At 33.9% G+C, this 21,407-nt stretch overlaps 1 protein-coding gene across 1 annotated transcript in view; it reads right to left on the bottom strand.

Moving 5' to 3' along the window:
* The window catches only part of BAZ1A (bromodomain adjacent to zinc finger domain, 1A), an 87,138-nt gene that overhangs the window by 24,330 nt on the left and 41,401 nt on the right, over window positions 1–21,407 (bottom strand). The window contains exons 6-16 of the mRNA XM_004681945.2: window positions 20,485–20,572; window positions 16,875–17,009; window positions 15,791–15,890; window positions 14,697–14,863; window positions 12,461–12,556; window positions 10,871–11,009; window positions 9,451–9,597; window positions 5,921–6,016; window positions 5,566–5,790; window positions 3,989–4,154; window positions 3,629–3,742 (exon numbers count right to left, since the gene is read on the bottom strand). Of these exons, the coding sequence (XP_004682002.1) occupies window positions 3,629–3,742; window positions 3,989–4,154; window positions 5,566–5,790; window positions 5,921–6,016; window positions 9,451–9,597; window positions 10,871–11,009; window positions 12,461–12,556; window positions 14,697–14,863; window positions 15,791–15,890; window positions 16,875–17,009; window positions 20,485–20,572 (1,473 nt within the window). The remainder of the gene's footprint in view (window positions 1–3,628; window positions 3,743–3,988; window positions 4,155–5,565; window positions 5,791–5,920; window positions 6,017–9,450; window positions 9,598–10,870; window positions 11,010–12,460; window positions 12,557–14,696; window positions 14,864–15,790; window positions 15,891–16,874; window positions 17,010–20,484; window positions 20,573–21,407) is intronic.

Below are 21,407 nucleotides of genomic sequence, written 5' to 3'. Positions count from 1 at the left end.
TAAATTACAAGTTGCTATGAAAGCATATTGAGCACTGAATCTAGTTTCAGGTATAAAGACAGGCTTGCTTGAAGAAGTGACATTTAAACTGTGAGATTAGGGAGACTGGGGAGAGTAAAGTAGTAATTGAGAAGAAATCTGCATTTCTTACAGGCAGGGTAACATGTGCAGTGCATTGCCCTGAAAAGGAAGGAAGGAGCTTAAAATTTCAAGAATGTAAATGAAAAAAAATCGAAGTTATAGATGAGAAAAAGGTAGAATAAGTCATGCTAGCTCTTGTGAGGCATTATTTCAAAAGCAAAGGGAAAAAAGTGTAAGACTTGAGAAAGGGTAAATTTATGATGGGAAAGCACTTAGGTTACCATGTAAAAATAATTTGGCAGAAAAAGTAGAGGAGGAAAGACCACTCTCCTCTTTGTAAATAAGTCACTTCAATAGTCTAAGTAGCCAGCAGGGAGGTGATAGTGGCTCAGAGTTAAGTAAACAACTTTCAGATATAGCAAGTAGGTAGAATGAACACAAAACTGAAGTTTTTACATTATTCACTATCTTGTTCAAATTTAAACTAATCTTGTATGTGATGTAAATTCTCTCATTTATGTTCTACACCCAAAGGGAGGTCTGTAAACTAAAATGTATTCAAAAGCCATAACAGATTATACAAGTATAAAAAATAAGAAATGGTGGTATCTATGCCATGCTAGTCTTTTTTTTTTTTTTAAGATTTATTTATTTATATAGAACTGGGTACAGGTCAGAGATGTGGAGAGTGAGAGGATTCACCAGAGACAGAGTGGGGAGCAGAACAGGCAGATCGACAAAGTACACTGCTGAGGGGAGCAGTGGGTGGGTCAGGAGAGGTCTGCCTGGCCATCTGGTCACCTCCGGGGCAGGCGGGAATCGAACTCAAGCGGAAGTGGCTTAAGCTTCTTAGTGCTGTGCTTTAACCCACTGCGCCACCAGGGAGGGCCTAGTTTTTTTTAAATTGCGATTTACAAGGAAAACTAACTATATGAGAAGATGGATATGAACTTATTGTGGTAAACATTTACAAAATATACATATATCAAATTATCATGTCGAACAACTTAAAGGGGTACAGTGCTATGTATCAATTATATTTAAACTGGAAAAAGTTTATAAAATATAAAAACACCTGAGATCTAATTCGCATGCCATAAAAATCATCACTTTATGGATCTGCCATACAATTTAGCAATTCCACTCCTAGGTATCTATTTGAAGAATATAAAAATACTAATTTGAAGGGAAACATGTACTCCCATTTTCACTACTGCACTAATTATGACAGCCAAATTATGGAAACAACCTAAGTATCCAAACACAAATGAATGTATCAAGAAGATGGACTATTACTCGGTTATCAAAAAAAAAATCAGAAGGATAAAGACAAATACCAGATGGTGTCACTTATATGTGGAACAGAGAAATCAAACAAAGGGTCTGATAAAGCCAAACTGAAACACCCTATATAAAGCAGGTTACAGAACTAAGGCTAATAGAGGGGGAAAGGGAGGAAAAAAAGCAAGGTAGTGAGGGAGCACAATGGATTATAGTGGTGGGTATGGTATGGCATCAACACCTGAAGGGGTATCTTTTACGTACGTGTGTATATATACAATTTATGTGCAACAAACAAACATATATGTATACATATAGGTGTGTGTGTATATATGCATTTGTGTACATATGTGTTTGTGTTTTTTTTTTTTTTTTAAAAGGAGCTTCTTGTTTTTTAAAAGATTTCTTTTTTTATGCATACAAGAACTGGGGTCTAGGCCAGAGGTTGTGGGGGCTGAGAGGATTCACCAGAGACAGAACAAGCAGAACAGGCAGACTGACTGAAATACACTGCGGAGGGAAACAGTGGGTGGGACAAGAGAGGTCTGACACACCATGTGGGCTAGCTATCTGGTAGGGGATTGAACTCATGCTGCAGTGTCTGGCTATAGCTTGGTAGTGCTGAGATCTTGATCTTTGCACCAACAGGGAGGCCTGAATATCTTATACTCTGAATATACAAACTGACGTAAACCAATGTTACCTCAATTTTATATATATAATGTATGTGTGTATGTGTACATATATGGTGACACACAACTATATATATATATATATATAGTAGCAGATGTATGTTATCATTTAAAAGTGTACAATTCAATGGTTTAGTATATTTACAGCATTGTGCAATAATTATCCCTAATTCCAGAACATTTTCATCATCCCAAAAGAAAAACTCTAGCCATTAGTCCCTTTCCACTTCCTCATCCTCCTTGCCTCTGGCAACCATTCTATTTTTTTTTTTTTTTGTGGATTTCCCTTCTGGACTTTTAATATAAATGAGATTATAGGACAAGTTTTTCTTGCTTAGTGTGTTTTCAAAGTTTATCTACACTGTAAATGTATCAGATTTCATTTTTTATTGCTGAATAATATTCTACTGTACGAATATACCAAAGAAGAAATACATAGTTTTGTTTATCCATTCATCAACTGGTAAATACTTGGTTTTTTCCATTTTCTGGCTATTAAGAATAATGTTATTATGGACTTTTCTGCATACATTAACCACATTATCACCAATACTACTGAGTATGAAGTACTATGTCACTGTACATTTGATTTGCATTTCCCTAATCATATCAAGCGTCTTTTCATGCACTTCTTGTATTATCTTCTTTGGAGAATGCCTGTTAAAATCCTTACCTATATTTTAATTGGGTTGTAAAAGACAAACAGTTGTCTTTTAACTGTTGAGTCATGTGAGTTCTTTATATTCGGAGATTAGAGAAAGTTTTGCAAATGTTTTTCCCTATATATTGGGTTGTCTTTTTAAATTTTTCTTGACAGTGTTCTTTGAAATGTAAAGCTTTTAATTTGATAATGTCCAATTACCTATTTTTTTTTTCCATGGTGGCTTGTGCTTTAGGTGTCACAGCTATTAACTTTCTCAACATATTGAAATTTAATTTCTTATAGTTAGTTAAACACAGCTGTTTCAACTTTGTGACCTGTGGTATTTTTATAGGAAGTATAATCAAAAGGGAATACACAAAGTTTGGAATACTGAGATTTTCAAAACTTGCCTTTGCAGATTTTATAATAGAATTATTTTTGTAAAACTTAAATATGTCTTGCCATCTACAATATGGAAAACACCCACATCTTTATAGCCAATCTTCATCCCAGATGGTCTGGTAGTCACTAAATTACTTTAGGTGTTGCCATCCTCTCCCCATAACTTCTACCAAAGCCTCCAACTTTATTCCTTAATATGCTCAAAAGAGCTCTGTGAAATATAAGGCTCAATTGTGGCAATGGTGGTGGTGGAGAGAATAATACTATTAATGCTATAATCACAGTACTGGTTAAAACTGTTCTCATTAAGTCTATCAGAAAATTAATTCTAGATTTTCTAGAAGTTTTTTTTTTAAACATAAGACATGTGTTTGGGGACTATTTATATGGAAATTTCATAGGCTAGTTAACACAATTATATACCTATAGAAAAAAGTTTTCTAAACATTTGGGAAGCATTTTAGAGTTTCAGTTTTATGACTTTTATTTTTTATGTAAAGCCAGGTGAGAAATGTAATTCAAATCATACCCAACAGATACATCCACAGTTGAATTTCTTTGTTCATATTCCTTCAGTTTCTCTTGTTTCTCTTTCATCTTTTGCTCTTGCTCCTTTAGTTTTTCTTCCTTCCTTTTACGAATTCTGAAAAGTTAAAATATTTTAGTTTATCTGATGCAAAGATACCATTAGTGGTGTGTTGACTTTAACCATCAAATGATGGAAAGTGCTCTAAGTATCATCACAAAACTACAGTGTAGTAATCCATTCATAAGCTCCTAGCAAAGTCACCAAACATCTGTAAGTCAGTATCACATTAAGCACAATGTGAAAAATGGTTTTAGAGTCATAAACTGCTTCCAATAGCATAATTAACTAATTATTTTTTACCTAGCAGCTGCTTCTTCCCTCTCTTTTCGATGTTGTTCTGCTTTTAACTCCCGGAATTCCTGCTTCGCCTGTCTTAATATATCAACATAATCTTCAATGAAATCCCTTGTAGAAACTAGGGTCAGTAGTTTCCCACAGAGAGCGTGAAGTATCTTCATTTTCTCTCCTGTTAAAAATTGATAAATATCTTTTGTATTATCAATGACAAAAAAGGAATTTGTCTGAAAAATTTTGATTTGTAGCTCAATGTGAAAATGCCTAAAAACGAACATATAAAAATCTGAAAGTCAAATATATCAATGACGTATTTTCACAAAAAAGCAAAGCTGAATCTAATTTAAAGGTAATGGGATATACAAGGCATTTCAAATATTAATGAAAATTTTACTTAAATCGACATGAAAAATTTTCTAATTATGAATAATTACTTTGCAAGTTTTCATTTTAAGGTTCATATAAGTACAAATCAAAACTAAATTATAAGCATGAATTTTTCAGAAATGAAGACTTATTTTCTAGTGTACCTATCATACTTTAAAAAATAATAATATAATAGTTTATTTTTACATCATTTTGTGCCTTTTTCCATCTCAGTTGTAATCCCTTTGGGCCTCCCATCACCAAATCACCCAATAAACATGAAAAGACTGCACAAAAACACTACCATAAATGATAAAAACTGAATGTTAAGAATTATGACACATTCAGGGCCCCCCTGGTGGTGCAGAGGGTTAAAGTGCAGCACTGTGAAGCTAGCTAATGGCGGCTTCAGTATGAGTTCTATCCCCACCCCATAGGTGACCCAAATGGCAAGGCACACCTCTCCTGTCTCACCGGCTGCTCCCCTCAGCAGTGTAATTTGTCGATCTGCCTGTTCTAGTCCTCACTCTGTGTCTGGTGAATCCTCTCACCACCTCTATACCTCTGGCCTGTACCCCAGTTCTGTATGCATAAATAAGTAAATCTTTAAAAAATATTATGATACACTCAAATGTTCTCAAATAAGAATATGTATATTATAATTTTATTTGGAAAAAGGAGTAAAAACAACTTCATTTTAATTTTACATACTATTTCATTCTTGCCTCATTTATTCAAGCAAATGTTAGAAGTTAAAAGCTATACTTTAAATTTGCAACACTAATAAATACAAATAAAATTCAGCCATTTGTTTTAAAGATTTATTTATGCATATAAGAACTGGATTGTAGGCCAGAGGTGTGTGGTGAGAGGATTCACCATAGACAGAGTGTGTCTCTGTAGCAGTAGAACATGGGATCTACTGAAATACAATAACTTGATAGCTGAGACTTTAATCAGGGAGGCCCCCAAGATTACCCTTCTAAATTTAGTAGATGTGGCAGACTAACCACAAACTTTTCAAAAGGAAGGAAATAATATGAATATAAATAATCAACAATAGTAGTTTCAACTTAGCATACTATTTATATTCCAACAATTTTTCAGTAAAGATTGTTTTCACAACTGAAATTTCTCACCAGTTATTTTTGTGGACCTAAGAAGCACAAAAGTGTAGGAAGCAGACAGATCACACAACTCCAACTTGTAAAGTTTACCTGGTGTCAAATCATACACTGATGTACTTGATAGTTTCTTCACTAGACTGGGATTGCTCAAACGAAGCTCCATACAGGCATCATCTGTAGCATCAAATCCTCCTCTTTTTTGATATCTATACTTTGCATTTGCTGATGTTACATCAGCACCTGAAGCTAAGATGTGCAGTCTGAGGATTTCAGAAAGAGTGCAGCTATCAAGATCCAAGCTTTTCAAACTGCAGCCTACAGTTGTTAAAAACGAAACAATCATTAAGAACATAGACGATAAATCCTCAGCAATGTAAAATTATGTACCTTTATAAAATTAAATATAAAAAGCCAATCAAAAAATAAAAATAAAACCCACACATACCCTGGTGTAACTGTGGCCATGCAGCTGCCAAAGATGCAACTGCAGACAGTGCAGATTTTGTGGGGTCTGCATCTTCATCCAAAGCCTCTGTTAAATCTTTAAGGAAATAAATACTTTATTCTAGTGCAAATCAAAACTTGAATATTTGGGAATAATGTCCTTTTAAAATGATGAAAGAAACAGCAAACAGCTTAACATTCAGGAACCTCAAAAGAATAAACACTAGGGACAACAAGCATCATTCACATTCTGCCAAGTTTCCACCTAAAAAAATCCTAACACATGCACTACACACTAATATCTTCCTTAACATAGCAAAGACAATTTCCTAGTTACCAACAAGATGCACATATACATAATCTCCTAATATGGTAAAATGCACTTTAGAATTAAAAAAAATCTCAGCATAATTTTATAAGTCTACTTTGAAAACCTGAATCTATTTGAAAATAGCGAGACTTTTATAAATATTTTAAAATTGAATCACAACAAAATAAAGGTGATCACAAAATCTGCACACACACACACAAAAAACGAAAAGAACTTAGACAGCACTGCTAGCATTTAACCTTTTCATTTAAATGCCTTTTTAGTTTGAAAATTCTCTGATTAAAAACAACAGGAAGAGTCCTTGTATTTTCTAAATAAGTTATTTAACTTTGAAAACAATACTTAGCTTACAAGGAGAAACAAGGAACAAATCTGGCATTAAGTATTTAAAATATTATTTTATACAACGATTCCTAATTATAACACATAGAAGATAAAAAAACAAAAGTATCAACTGTTAAAACTCAAATTTTACAAAAACCCATTCTGTTATATCATAGAACAGACTAAGGGTCACATAATATATTTTCTAGTTTAGCTCTGCTAGTGTCTAGTTATAAAGTACTCAGACAAGTCTCTTAATCTAGGCTTCATTTTCTTAAAGGGGAGAGCCTGTATTAGCAGTATTAAATGCTTCAAGTGTTTCTTGTATGCTCAATATAAAATAAAAGATGCCCTTTTAAAGTGGAGATGATAATCCTGCCCATTCATCTTTCCAACTCTCCTGCAATGACACTGAGGAATCACCATACAATTTACAAAGGTCCAGGGATTAGAGCTGGAAAATCACTTTGCAAAACTGGTTCTGTGGTTCCTTAACCTACTACAGGATTCTCTTCACAATGTTCACAAGTTGACAAAATGAGCCATAGAAAAGAAAACTGCTGTCCTTTATTTACTAAAGGAAAAAAGGAAGCTCTGGGATCATGTCTGATTACAATCATTGACAACTCCAAGGCATTTAAAGCATCAACAACAACAAACAAGAAGCTATCTAAATTATGCATATAGTCTGAACTATGCACATATATATATATACACAAAAGTAATATGTGTATCTAGCACAAATGGCAGACATATTACTCCTCACCAGGAGGAGTAAATCTAGCACAAATGGCAGACATATTACTCCTCACCAGGAGTATTAATTACATATTAAGACAAATAAACTAATAAGCACTCTAAAATTAACAATAGTCCTAGTGATACAGTTATAAAAGCATACTGGCTTTTTCCTTTGTCAGATATTTCACACATACAATGCTAGGAAGGCAAATATTCGAAATTTTAACTTCTCTGTTCTATGAAGAAGTTAACATTGCACCGTCATTATGAGGCTCTAGACAGAATGAGTTTGTATCCATTGGTAGCTTATGGGGCAAATAAATTAAACTCCTTATATGTTAAAGGCAGTAAAAATTTTTATTTAGCTCACAGAAGTGATATAAAAAATAAATGAGATGATCCAAGTACTATGAGATCTTTAGTAAATAACCTGATTGAACCTGTTTTTTTATCACTAGGATAAAATAAGACTATTTGAAGAGGAAGTTAAAATATTCTACTCCATCCTTGCTTCCAGGAAGACTATGGAAAAACTTTTTTTGTTACTGAGATAGGAGATCACATGAAAAAATACCTGGAAGAACAGTCTAGGGCATATAATGAAACTGAAATAACCATGTAAAATTGACCATTAATAACAGGGAAGTAAAGTGAAAAACTGTGTAGTGTGTTTTCTTTCTTCCCTAACATTTAAATAAACATTTTCAAAAAAGACCATTACAACCTTTATTTAATGGCCAAAACTTATTCAATGGTAGACCTTATATTGATAGATAGTCCAATATAGGAGAAGGGCTATAAAAATTACAGATCAGACAAATCATGAATTGAAATTATAACTGGCAATACAACCGTCACATATGTTCTTCCTTTAAAATAGCTAATTTTCAAATACAATTTTTTTGTCATGACATTTTTTGTCATCAAGACTGCCCCAACTCTTGTAATCAGATCAGTATTTAGCAAATAGTACTGTAATATTACTGAAATAAAACAAAATGATGGTGAAAGAAAGAAACATTTGCCACATTTTTTGACTTGGATAAGTCACCTTTGGTACTGGTACTACTCATCTTAGAAAATCTTCAAATGTCTTATAAATGACTTAACCCTCCATCTTCTTTTAGTATAGTCTTATTTAATTAACTAAGGCATTTGAGAGGACCATGAGGACCATACTGCCAAAATGGCCTTGCTAAAGGAGACTGTACTAAAGCTAGAAAATGTATGTTGCTCAAACTCAGGGTACAAAATCAAAAACAACCAGCATCGAATGTATGCTCATCATTATTCTGTTCCTTCAGGAATTAGGTATATATAAATGTTAGCTCAAATTATCTAAGGCCAACTATACTATCTGAATGGTGCAATGTCCCATCTTTTTGTAGCAAGATTCTGTTATCACGATGTGTCCCAACAGTTATTTCTCACTGTGAATTTTATTTAACACTAGTGTTTAATAAAGCTTCTAATCCTAAATCTCACATGTGACAGTTCAGAGAGTAGGAAATCACTGTCTTAATTTAAATGCTTAACACTTCCTTCTGAGACTTATCCTAAATGAAACCATGAACATACTGCATTAAAAATAAAGAAGAGTTGCCCAAGAATCATACTACGTTAGTATGGACTACACACTGAGTAGATATTTACGTGAACAGAGAAGTGTTTCTAGTTCAATCTAATTAGTGAAATAACAAAATATAATTTTAGTTAATTTTGATCTAAAGACTGTCAGATCTAAAAATCAGCAGTTTTTCAATTGAAAGTATTTACAACAATTAAAGTATTATTTCTTTAGGTGGGACACACACACAAAAAAATCAGCGTTTGTGTTTTTTTTAGCAGAATCTTGGAATTAAAGATACTGGCCAACAAAATCTATAATGCTCTTAAATCACAGGAGAAATCTAAAGGATTAAAACAGCCAAGATAGACTAGGAGTGGCATTTTAAATATCGTCAGAAAAAAGATACATTAAGTTTTCTAAATCAAGTGAAAATACTTTGCTAGTATATGGCTAAAGAATTGGGTAACAAAACTGTAGTTTGTAACTATAAAAGTAAAAAAAAAATCTTCAAAAATCAGTTTCACTACAAAGCTTCTATCAATCAGCAATAATGTTGAATTCTGACCTTTGGTGTCAGCATCAGTTATTTGCTCTTTGGCTACTTCCTCTTCTTCTTCAGCTATCGCCTGGAAGATGGCAGTCAGGAAGAAAAAAAGCAATTCACATAGTGGGCCTTCACTGTCATTTCCTACAAGAGCTTCCTCTAACACTTCTGTGAATAAAATGTTTAAAATGAATTTAAAGTTCTGTTCATGTATTGAAAAAACAACTCCATTGGAACAATAAACATTTTAATTAACAACAGCCTATATAGCTATTTTCTAAAGTATCCATTTGTGACAGTTTTTCCAAGGCAAATAAAAAAACAACTTACAATGATTAGAATAAAATCATAAATCAAAATAAACACATTCAAGAAAGCCAAAGTGTCCTCAAAGAACAAAGCAATTTTCATCTAAGTTTAAATCTGAATTGCAAAGGCACATTTTAAAAAATAATAATTTCAACTATTTGATAATACAATTATTATTATTGCTTCACAGTTCTAAAAGTTATGTGAAATATTACTGTTTACTAAAAAAGTGCAATGGAAAGGTAACTGTCAGCATTATATAATCCCCATTATATTGTGTCCAAGCCATAAATGCTTCCTTACCTAATTCATCTTACCTAGACTTCTTACTTAAATCATCAATGTTTACACCTCTTTGATCTGTAAGGCACAATGATTCATGCCTCACCTAGCTCATACAGAGAAAGTGAGGGAATATGAAAGCCCTCTTGAACAATGCAATGCTATTAAAATAACAGTGGTATTACAATTATGAATTTGAGGATTGTTATTTGGAACCCGAGAAAATTATTTTGCTATTTGACAGAAAAATTCAGAATTGGATCTAAAGCCATTCTCACACTAATTTATTTCTCAGAAATTATATTTATATATAAATTGTTTAAGTACAGAAGCAACACAGACTCACAAAAGGTAGGCAATACTTTGTTACCAAATAAGCTATATTCCATCCTTCCCACCCTGCATTTACAAACCAAGCCATCCACAAGAAGTTCTTTCACCTCTTTGAATCCCACCAGTCTTGTAACTTCTATGACTAATGGAATATGACAGAAATAAGACTGGGCAGTTTCAGGCATATCCTTTAAGTAGACTGGCATTGTGTCTCCTGTCTCTTGGAGCCCTCAGATGCCACATATGAAGTGTAGGCTGGCAAGATAGAGTGAGACACCATGTGGAAGAGTTTAGGCACCAGGTCAGCTTATGTGTCTGGTTCACGAAGCCATCTTGAATATCTAACCAGATAAGCAAGCTGCCAGAGGATTCCTGTCTCAGCAGCTGTCTGACTAAATACATGAGAGACACCTATGAGAGGATTAGGACTGGACAGCTAGGTCAAGTTACTTCACAGAACTTTGAGAAGTATTGATTTCTTTTCAGCCACTAATTTTAGATTGATAACAGCACTTGCCTAGGGTTACTCCTTCAGGAAATTCATCTTGAAGATCAAAAAGCTCCCCAAATGCATTAAGGAACTCCAAAACCATCAGAGCATCACCAAAGATTTCAGGAGGTAGTCTAGTTTTCACTGGAGTTGGTTCTGGAAGTTCCTGCAAAATTAAATAATTTATATAACTATTTGAATCGAGTACAAGGAATTGTTTAAGTAGTATACATATACTCTTTACCTAGTAAGAATTATGCAGGCTAGTAGTTCTTAACTCTGGATGTTTATTACATTACCTTTAGAACTTAGAAAATTATAGATGTTTTGGTCTTATTCCAATTTAACTAAATCATTGTCTCTAGAGACTGTGAGGTATAATGGACATATAATCTTATATTAATTTTAGGTATATAACATCATGATTCTATTATTTGTATACATTATGAAATGATCACAATAAGAAGTGTGGCCAATAACTACTATTACACATAGTCAAAAATTTTTTTTTCAGGCCTTCCCTTGTGGCACAGTGGGCTAAAGCACAGCACTATGAAGCTCTCCGAAGCCACTGCAACATGAGTTTGATCTCCGCCCCAGAGGTGATCCACATGGCGTGGCAGACCTCTCCTGACCTCCCCGCTGCTCCCCTCAGCAGTGTGTTTCAGTAGATCTGTCTGTTCTGCTCCCCACTCTGTCTCTGGCAAATCATTTCACTCCCCTCACCTCTGGCCTATACCCCAGTTCTTGTATGCATAAATAAATAAATCTTTTAAAAAAATTATTTTTTCCTTATGAAGAAAACTTTTAACATCTACCCCTTTAATCACTTTCAGCTACACAATAGAGTATTAACTATAGTGACCACATGGTACACTATACCCTCCATGATTTATTTTAAAATGAAAGTTTGTAACTTTTGACTCCTTTTATCCATATTCCAGTATCTGCCTTTGACTACCAACAACCTGTTCTCTGGACATGACTCAAGTTTGTTTTGTTCTTTTTAAGATTTCACTTAGTGAAATAAGTAACCTCAATATAGTATTTACCATCTTTCTCTGTCTGACTTTGTCACTTAATAGAATGCCCTCAAAGGTTTAGCAATGTTGTCACAAATGAGGAAGTATTTCAGATTACATTTTCTGATTAAGAGAAACTTTTAACCTAGATTCCGAGGTTAAGATACTAAATGTGTCAATATTCTCTTCAATGTGCTATCTTCTTAGAACATGGAACTAAATTAATACACCATCTATTGACTTATAAATGATTCCTAATAAACTAAGATGAATGAGTTTGATTTAGATATTTTGGTCAATTCCAGAGATGGGAAGAAATCTTTAGCAGTAAAACTAAATGCATGTCTGGTCCTACTGGTTACTGGATAGCAATGATCACACAAATGACCACTTATTTCCACAAGATAATAATCAAAGATTGTTATAAAATATTAACAATACTATTTTAGAACTCTCAACAGATCATTTGTTCAATTGGCTGTTTCCTCTTAGTGAAATATGAAGAGGCCACTATTAAAAAGAAAGGTTTCATTAGCAAAGACACATCGCATACAGTGCTCATGGGTATGCAAAACATCACATTACATACTTATACCTTAAGATCATCACATTCCATATCTTCTCTAGGTTTACTCCACTGCTTTAAGTATTCTGTATATTTTCGCTTTTCCTCACGTAATTTTTCTCTTTCCTAAAACAAAAGTTTAATTAAAAAAAAAAACGCTTATAAGAAATTTGTAAGATAGCACTAGCATCACCTGGGAACTTGTGAGGACAACAAATAGGTCCTACCCTAGACCTACTGAACCAGGTTAGGTTGAGGCCCGGCAGTTGATGTTTCAATAACCCTTTATGGTGATTTTGATGCAGACTAAACTGTTAGAATCACTGATCAAAACACTGCTCAAATGACAAGTTAAAAAATGTCTGACATATAAGAGATACTGGCTAAATATTACTTCAGTTACTCTGCTGATAGCAGCTCTTCCCCTACTCCAATCAATGATATCTGGAAATGTCGGTAACAAATTGCTAAGAGTATTGAAAATAAAATCTTCCCTTACATTTGTAATATACTTGTTGTTTTCAAGATTTATTTCTACCTGAAAAAGAGCTAGACAGACACAAATACATGAAATATTATAATACACTTGGCAGACTCTTCTTTTAATTGATGGCCATTTCTCTTGCTAACTTGGCCTTTTGAAACCCTACTACTTGGTTCTGGTATTTGAAACTGGAAGACTAATAGTAATTTCAAAAGTCTCTATTCAAAAAGTCTATTGCTCTAGTGTAGCAAAAGGCAAAAAAATTTTATTATTATAACTATTTTCTAAAAAATACATATCAATCTAGAATGGGATCAAAAACGGGGGGGGAGGGGAGGGAAATGCACGGGATTATGGTGGTGGCACACGGGTGATTTGGTGATGGGAAACCCGCGGGGATTACAATCGAGATGGAAAAAAAAAACGTGCAAAATGATGTAAAAATAAACTTTTGTAAAAAAAAAATACATATCAATTCTATTCTCTTTGAAATTTAGAGACACAGATGCACATTCATCAAATTTTCAACATACAAAAGAATGATTTAGATATGGAACTTATTAACTGTGTTTTGGGTAATATGCTGAATGTGTTGTTTCTTCTCTGCAAAAATAATTTTTGTAGGATGTAAGATGTGTTTTCTCATTCACTGTTGCTAAGAATATAAAAAAGCTCATGTATGGCAAACCAATACCTATGTATATCAGAAAATATTCATGTTCTTAAACATTATTATAAACATAAAAAAATACTTGTAAAAGTATTAAAAACAAAGTACAAAAGCATGAGTGCTGCATTATTTTTTAAAGACCCAGATTAAGAATAAATTGATCCAAGTAATTGCAATGCTATCTATAAATATTACCAGGAAGATTGCGAGTGGGTTTTTTTTTTTTGCTCTCCACATTTTCTAGAGCAAATATGTATTAGACACCTCACCCACAATGGTCTATCTGAAACAACTTAAGAAACTACAGGCAATTAAAATGAGCACGGTGTATAAGGTACATACCTAAGGTTACTTGTCACTGCCTAAAACAATAACATGACTAACTGTGGAAGAAATCAGCTACAGAATTCTCTAAAATTACCTACCACCAAAGATTATAATCAAAGATTTGCTCTTTGAAATCTGTCAAAATCTGTGAAAGAGCCTCTTACCAGAGATACATTAATTCTTCAAGAAGCAATTCTTGTAGCAGACTTTCTTTTAAAAAAAAATTTTTTTTTATAGAACTGGGGTGAGGCCAGAGTTGGGGGGGGGTTGGATTTGAGAGGAGGAGGAGGGATTGAGAGGATTTACCAGAGAGGGGAGCAGAAGAGGTGGAGCTACTGAAATACACTGCTGAAGGGAAAAGTGGCAAGTAGGAGAATTGAACTCAGGTGGCAGTATGACAAGGCTGAGAGTTAACCTCTAGTCCACTAGGGAGGTCCCACTGTTAATAATATACTTAATTGTATTTTTTGAATTATACACTCTATATTTTAATGTTTTACCTATACCATCTTCCCAAAAAAAAGTAACTAATAAAAAAAATCACTAAAATATAACATTAAAAGAAGTTTTAAATGAGGTATATAAAAGCATGTGTGCATGTGTGTTGAACCAAGTAGTCATTCACTGAATTTTCCAAAGTAAATGACAAATAAACCAACACTGATCATCAATGTTTATCAGAAACTACAAATGTAAGTATTTGAAACATAAGTATTTGAAAATAAAGTATGAATTTAAATATGTAAACTATTATATGTGAGAACATAGACAATATACTTGAATACCTTTTCTCTTTCTAGTTTAAGCCTCTCTTTTTCTTCTTTCTTTTTCAGTCTTTCTTCTTCAACAATTTTCTTCAATTCTTCCTTCTTTTTTTCTTTATCTTCTTTTTCTTTTTTCTTTGCTTCTAAGGCATCAGCTTTTTCTCGTTTCAATTTTGCCTTTTCAAAAGCTGTGGAGAAAGTCAGAATTGTACAAAGACAGAAAACACCATTTTTTAATACAAAAACAACAACAAAAATTTAAGGTTAAGAGAGATAAGTGGGGAATCACAGGAGCTCTGAATTACTGGAAGGAACCAACATAATTAAAATGGGAAAAGCAAATGGTTGAGTTTAAAACTAGCTATTGTACTGGGGCAAACCTTCCTTTGAATGCCCCGCTACTCACTGTGGATCAAAGACCACAGTGAAGAATCTCTTCTCCCACTACAGCTACAAATTTAGAGTCTTCATTTTAATAAGATCCCAAAAGTTTCATTAGGGATTGTCACCTTGGTAAACAATATTTTATAAGGTGATCTGAATTTAAAAAATAAAAAAGGTCCAAAAGAGTTGAAAGCCCTAACAAATCCAAGCTGTGGTTAATTAGCATTTCATCAATTTAATGGACTAGGAAGGATATGCCTTAAAATATTGTTTTGGGCCCTCCTTGGTGGCACAGCGGGTTGGAACACAGCACTGAAGATAGCCACAGCCGCTTCAATGTGAGTTCAATCCCTGACCCTGAGGTGAGCCACATGGCACAGCAGAACTCTTGTTTTGCCCACTGTTTCCCTCAGCAGTGTGTTTCAGTGGATCTACCTGCTCTGCACCCCACTCTCCTCTGGTAAATCCTTTCACCACCCCTACACCTCTCGCCTGTATCCCAGTTCTGTATGCAAAAAATATTTTTAAAATATATTGTTTTAAGAGATGAGCAGATGTCTCACTGATAAAAATTGATAGCTGAGAGAAAAAAAAAACTATCTTTGCTTAAAAGCACACACACACAGAGCCCAGAAATATGACATTTTAGAAACAACCCCTCTTCCCCTGAGCACAAATGAAATATTCTTTTTACACAGAAACTGTTTTTTTTGGAAACTGTTAAAACTCACCCAGTGACTTCATTTCTTCTTGTTTCAGAAGTTTGTCTCTTTCTTTAGTAGATTTGTTCCTATAACCAGCAATAGTCTGTTTACTAGCAACATCGTTCTCCTGTAAACAAACCAAGAACTAAAGTTAGAGCCACAAATTTTACAAACTGAGTTTGTCTTGTTCTTACAGTAAGGATAAATAAAAAAGATGTTAAGTCTTCATCAATATACTCCTTTGTAATGAAACAAGATTTTATTCTAAACCATAACTGAACTTTTTTTTTTTTTAAGATTTATTTATGCTTACAGGCCAGAGGTGAGTTGGGTGAGAAGATTCACCAGAGACAGAGTGGGGAGCAGAAAAGGCAGAGTGAACAAAGTACATTACTGAGGGTAGCAGCGGGCAGGTCAGAAGTGGTCTGCTACGCCATGTGGGTCAGCTCCCTGGCAGGGGACTGAACTTCTGCTGTAGTGGCTTCAGAGAGCTTCATCATGCAGTGCTTTAACCCGTTGTGCCACCAGGGAGAGCCCAGCATAACTGAACTTTTAATAACTCTAACCATAGGACTATAGATCATGAGTTAATCCTCTAGCCCTTCAATGTAGTAGAAAAACCTCCCAGGAAAATCAACTGGCAATATGTAACGAGAAACTTAAGTATCAGAAAATTAAAACAATTTTGCAGGGTACATAAAATATGAAAGAGGCAGAGAAAAGACATATCAGACAGTATGAGAAGTTTATTTTTACTTTATTTCTTTTGAGAATAATGTCTCTTGCAAACTTAATGTGATACTTTTTTTTATTATCTTTTAAATGCTCTTTACATTTCAGTTCCATAATTCAGTACCCTGCTCAACATTTTAGTAATTGTTTATATACTTGCTTCCATTTTGGTATCATATCCTTTGATATGACAGCCATGTTTATTTCATACTTAAACTTCTACAAGGTCATTGCTGAGATGTTTCTATAACACACATGAATTTTGTGTGTGCAGAAGGAATGAGGTCCTTACTACAAGCTACAAGGGTGAGGGGAGTCAAATATTGGTTTTGGTTTTAAATAGCTTTATTAAGGGTGATGATGATGTCTATTTACTTACCTGACTAACAGGTATTCGTTTAGGTGGTCTCCCTCTTCTTCTGTTAACTGGACTGAAGATAAATGTAGGTGGATCATCAGGAAAGAAATAAGAAAAATCTTGTTCTGCTATTTTATAAGTTGAAAGAGATGAAGCCTTTATAAAAAAAGACAAAGGGTACAATACTAGCACATTAATAAATGATATATAGCTATGCTCTATTATATCATATGACTACTGTTTATAAAACAGATAAAAGATTAGAATTTCATGTGTTATATGTTATAATATACATTTCCACTGCTTTAACTGATCCTTTTAAAACCATGTAATTAATCTGCTTTACCATACCGAAAATCACAATTCAAAGGATTACTTTATCACGAAATACGCATGAATGTTTCAATAGATTCCTGAATCTCAGTCTATTTCAAAATCACATTTATATGCTAATCCTTTTTGACTAGTTTCACAAGAGACTTTTTTTCCACATGAGATTTTCTATGTAAATAAATAACCCAAATATTTAACTTTAAAAATTCACATTAATCTGGCCCTCCCTGGTGGCGCAGCGGGTTAAAGCACTGCACTAAGAAGCTAAAGCCACTTACGCATGAGTTCGATTTCCTCCTGCCCCGAGGGGACCACATGGTGTGGCAGACCTCTCCTGACCCGTCCGCTGCTCCCCTCAGCAGTGTACTTCATCAATCTGCCTGTTCTGCTCCCCACCATGTCTCTGGTGAAGCCTCTCCCCACCCCTCAGCCTCTGGCCTGTACCCCAGTTCTGTATGCACAAATAAATAAATCTTTTAAAAAAAAATTCACATTAATCCAATACCCTCCAGTTTAGGTGATAAATTCCTCTATGTGTCAAACTTTAAGAATGGTCTGGATAAAAGCAAAATTACTGACAAATTATCAAGATTCAACTTAGAATTAAATTCAAAGAAGCCAAGTTTATTTTACCAGAAGTGGTGTGCTTCTAGGATAACTGCTAAAGCTAAAAGATTTCTTCTCCTTTTGCTCTGAATTCATAGCTTGTTCAGTTTTCATACATATCTAACACTAGCCTATTTTTTTAAGATTTAGTTTTATTTATTTATGCATAAAAGAACTAGGGTATAGGACAGAGGTACAGGGTTAAGAGGATTCACCAGAGACAGAGTGGGGAACAAAACAGAAGGATCTACTGAAAAGCAAGACAGGAGAGAGAGGTCTGCTGTGCCATGTGGGTTAGCTCCTTGGTAGGGATCAAACTCAGGCTTCAGTGGTGAAAGCTTGAAAGCACTGAGACTTTAACCCCTGTGACACCAGGCCTCAGACTGTTTTTGATTAGTAATTCTGTAAAGATTATTTTTGTACTAGTAGCTAACCTCACCACTGTTTTTCTTGAAGGTAATATATGCCATTTACAGAAATGTATTTTAGGGAATACGTAAGAAATAATGAAATAAGCATTTAAATTATCGGCATAAAAGTAGTATTTCTACTAGAAATTCAATAGTTTGTATAATACAGTTTTAATTTGGTAGAAGACAGCATTAAACACCTAAAATTCAATCAGTTCTGATTATGTTACTCAAGAACCTACTAGTATTTTATATTGAAGTAAAACTAGTAAGACAGATATACTGTACCATATAAATAACCTCTGAATATACAGAATTACCCTTTAAGTATAAAGTACATGGGTCAACTGGTTTTAAAAAAGTGAAAATATGTATTAATTACCAGGATGCTTTATTCTTATACACAACACAGTAAGAATAAATGTCCACATTTTTTGTGTACTGTAGGTAATCTCAACATATCTATATTTATTGCACTGGATGACACTTTGTTGTTTCGGTATATGTGCAAGTACTAACAATGTTTATTATATTCTAAGAGAAAAATGTTTAATGTCACCTAATTTTCATTATTTAAGTGATATGGACTTTATTTACTATTTTCGTTGGTGAATAACTGCTGATGTCTTCACTGCTCCCCCCCCCAACCTTCTTCAGCTAGATGTTTTTATTTTTTTAATTGTAGTAACATTGGTTTACAACATTGTACATGACCTAGGGGAATAAGTTCAAATGTATGTCTCCACACCACTGCACAATTAAAGCTCCCACAGTCTTCTTTACTGCCTTTTCCCTCCAATTGGATAGTATGTATAAAAGATCTTCCCAAATTAGGAAAATTGACCAACTGGCTATTTACAATACATGTAACATAAATATTCATGTCCTACCCAAGGGCCAGACACTGTTCTAGCCACTTATTTCAAGAACCTAAAAGTCATTAACTTTTTGTGAGCAGCATATTACAAGGCTAACTACTGAGTAGCCCCTTTCTCAAGACAAATACATGAATATGCTCACATTTTAAAAAATTCTATCTCAGGCTCTAGAGATCTGAAGTGCTGCTTTTCATAGGGTAAACTCACATTTATCTATAGATATATCTATATTTACATATAGATATATACCTTTTATTTTGATATAACATATAATGAAATACACCAACCTTAAGCATTCAGCAGTGGACTTCTGACACGTACATGTATCTCTCTAATTCATGTTATGACTTTTTAACTTAGTTTCTCTACCCCAATGTTGGTCAAATACGTTCTCATTTTAAAAATAAGGTTTTCTGGGGGGGGGGTGCTTATGAGATGTGGTGCTTTGGTGGTGGGTGTGGTGTGACAAACATTTGAGAAGCTTCTTAGATCCTATTCCTTTAAATCATATACAGGATTATGACTAAATAAACACTTTTTATTTTTATTTAGTGTACAATGTGAGGTTTCTAAATCTTAACAGTTCTGACTAAAACATCTTAGTATTGGCTTCTGATTAAGCAGCAGTAAGTAGCACTGTTCTTTGAATCTAGATGCCTGACCTCCATGACTTTCTTTTTCCAAGTTTTCCATCTATTCTCACCTGTTCTGGTTGTTATTTTTACATAAGGAAAACAAAGGTAGTACTGAGTGACATAGTAATTCAAGCAATTGTAAAATACAGCATGTATTTAAGTATGTAAAAAGAAAAAGTACTAAAACTGGCTCCAGGTAAAAAGAGAGTTATTTTCAGCTGTCTCTGTTTTTTGTTTTGTTTTTACAGGAAGGAAACAGTTATCCACTTTTAGGTTTACATCCCATTTTTTTCCCTATAATTTTTATTTAGGAGATATTATGTATATGATTTAGGAAAACAGTTTTAATTCTGTTCAGATGTATGTTACCACACTAACAATCAAAAACAATTTTTTTTTAAGATTTATTTATTTATGCCTACAAGAACTAGAGTACAGGCAAGAGGTACCGGGGTGGGTAAGAGGATTCACCAGAGACAGAGTGGGAAGCAGAACAAGCAGATGGACTGAAGTACACTGCTGAAGGGAGAAGCAGGTGAGACAGGAGAGGTCTGCTGCACCATGTGGGTCATCTCCCTGGCAGGGGATCAAACCCATGTGGTACTGGCTGCAAAAAGCTCCACACTGCTGCACTTTAACCCTTGTGCCACCATGGAGGCCCTCAAAAGCAATTTTCAATCATCTTTAAACCATTTCTATAATGTCACAACTATATAAAGCTACCTATTTTCCCATTTTTTTCCAACAATAATGTCACTATTCTGATTACCTTAATTTTAATGATTCCATCTTGTGGTTCACAGTGTTGCTTCAGAAAAAGCTTCAGTTTATCACGAGAAAATAGATGTTTTCTCCGGCTACAGAGAAAGGAGGAAGAGAAAGAGTAAAGTATTTGTTTCAAAGACTTCAATTCAAAATCCAATCTCTGTAAATTTACAACCATATCTCAAATGTAGGAAAAGGAGGATATTTCTTTCTAACAGTATTTGTGAAAAACATTATACAGAAGTATTTATGTAGAAAGTTGCACAGTTTACTTAAGTGACTATTATAAATGTCCATTACAAAACTAGTACATGCTTAGGGACCAATCAAAAATCAAATAAACTTCCAGAAAAACAAACTACAGTGATTAAACCATGACTTATACAATTAGATGATCATTCTGCAAGCATCACTGTTAATATTCTTTAAAAAAAAAAAACTATAATCAGTAGACTAACCATATATACACATAAATCAGCACTCAGAATTAGATCAAGATTCTAAGCATATATTTTAAATTCCTCTTTGCCCCCAAATTCAAAAATAGTAAACACCACACAATAATTTCAGGTTATGAAAGGCTCTGAAAACAAAGTAAATGTTTTAAAAATATGATTCTAAGTATTCCTTTCAAGAAAAAGCCAAGTTAAAAGTGTGTGGGAGTGAATAGATATAGGCATATTAACATAATGGCCCTCCCCAAAAAGTATATATTTCTTCTAGGCCATAGAAAAGCCTATATGAAAGGGGTCTAGTTTATTACTATACTGCAATTATCTGGGGTATAGTAGCTGAGAGAAGGTAAATTATCTGCTGACTACTGAACATATATTTGTGTTTGACAACTAAACTACGTTACATTATATCTATTAGCCACAAGTTTTTATAAATAAAAAGTTCAGTTTCTCATTATTACTTTTATGTTTC

The sequence above is a fragment of the Condylura cristata genome, unplaced genomic scaffold (genome assembly GCF_000260355.1).
Source record: "Condylura cristata isolate star-nosed mole 26May11 unplaced genomic scaffold, ConCri1.0 scaffold00013, whole genome shotgun sequence".
In the NCBI taxonomy this organism is placed as follows: domain Eukaryota; kingdom Metazoa; phylum Chordata; class Mammalia; order Eulipotyphla; family Talpidae; genus Condylura; species Condylura cristata.
The sequence above is the reverse complement of the archived record's forward strand: the minus strand, read 5'-3'. Positions and strand labels throughout refer to the sequence as shown.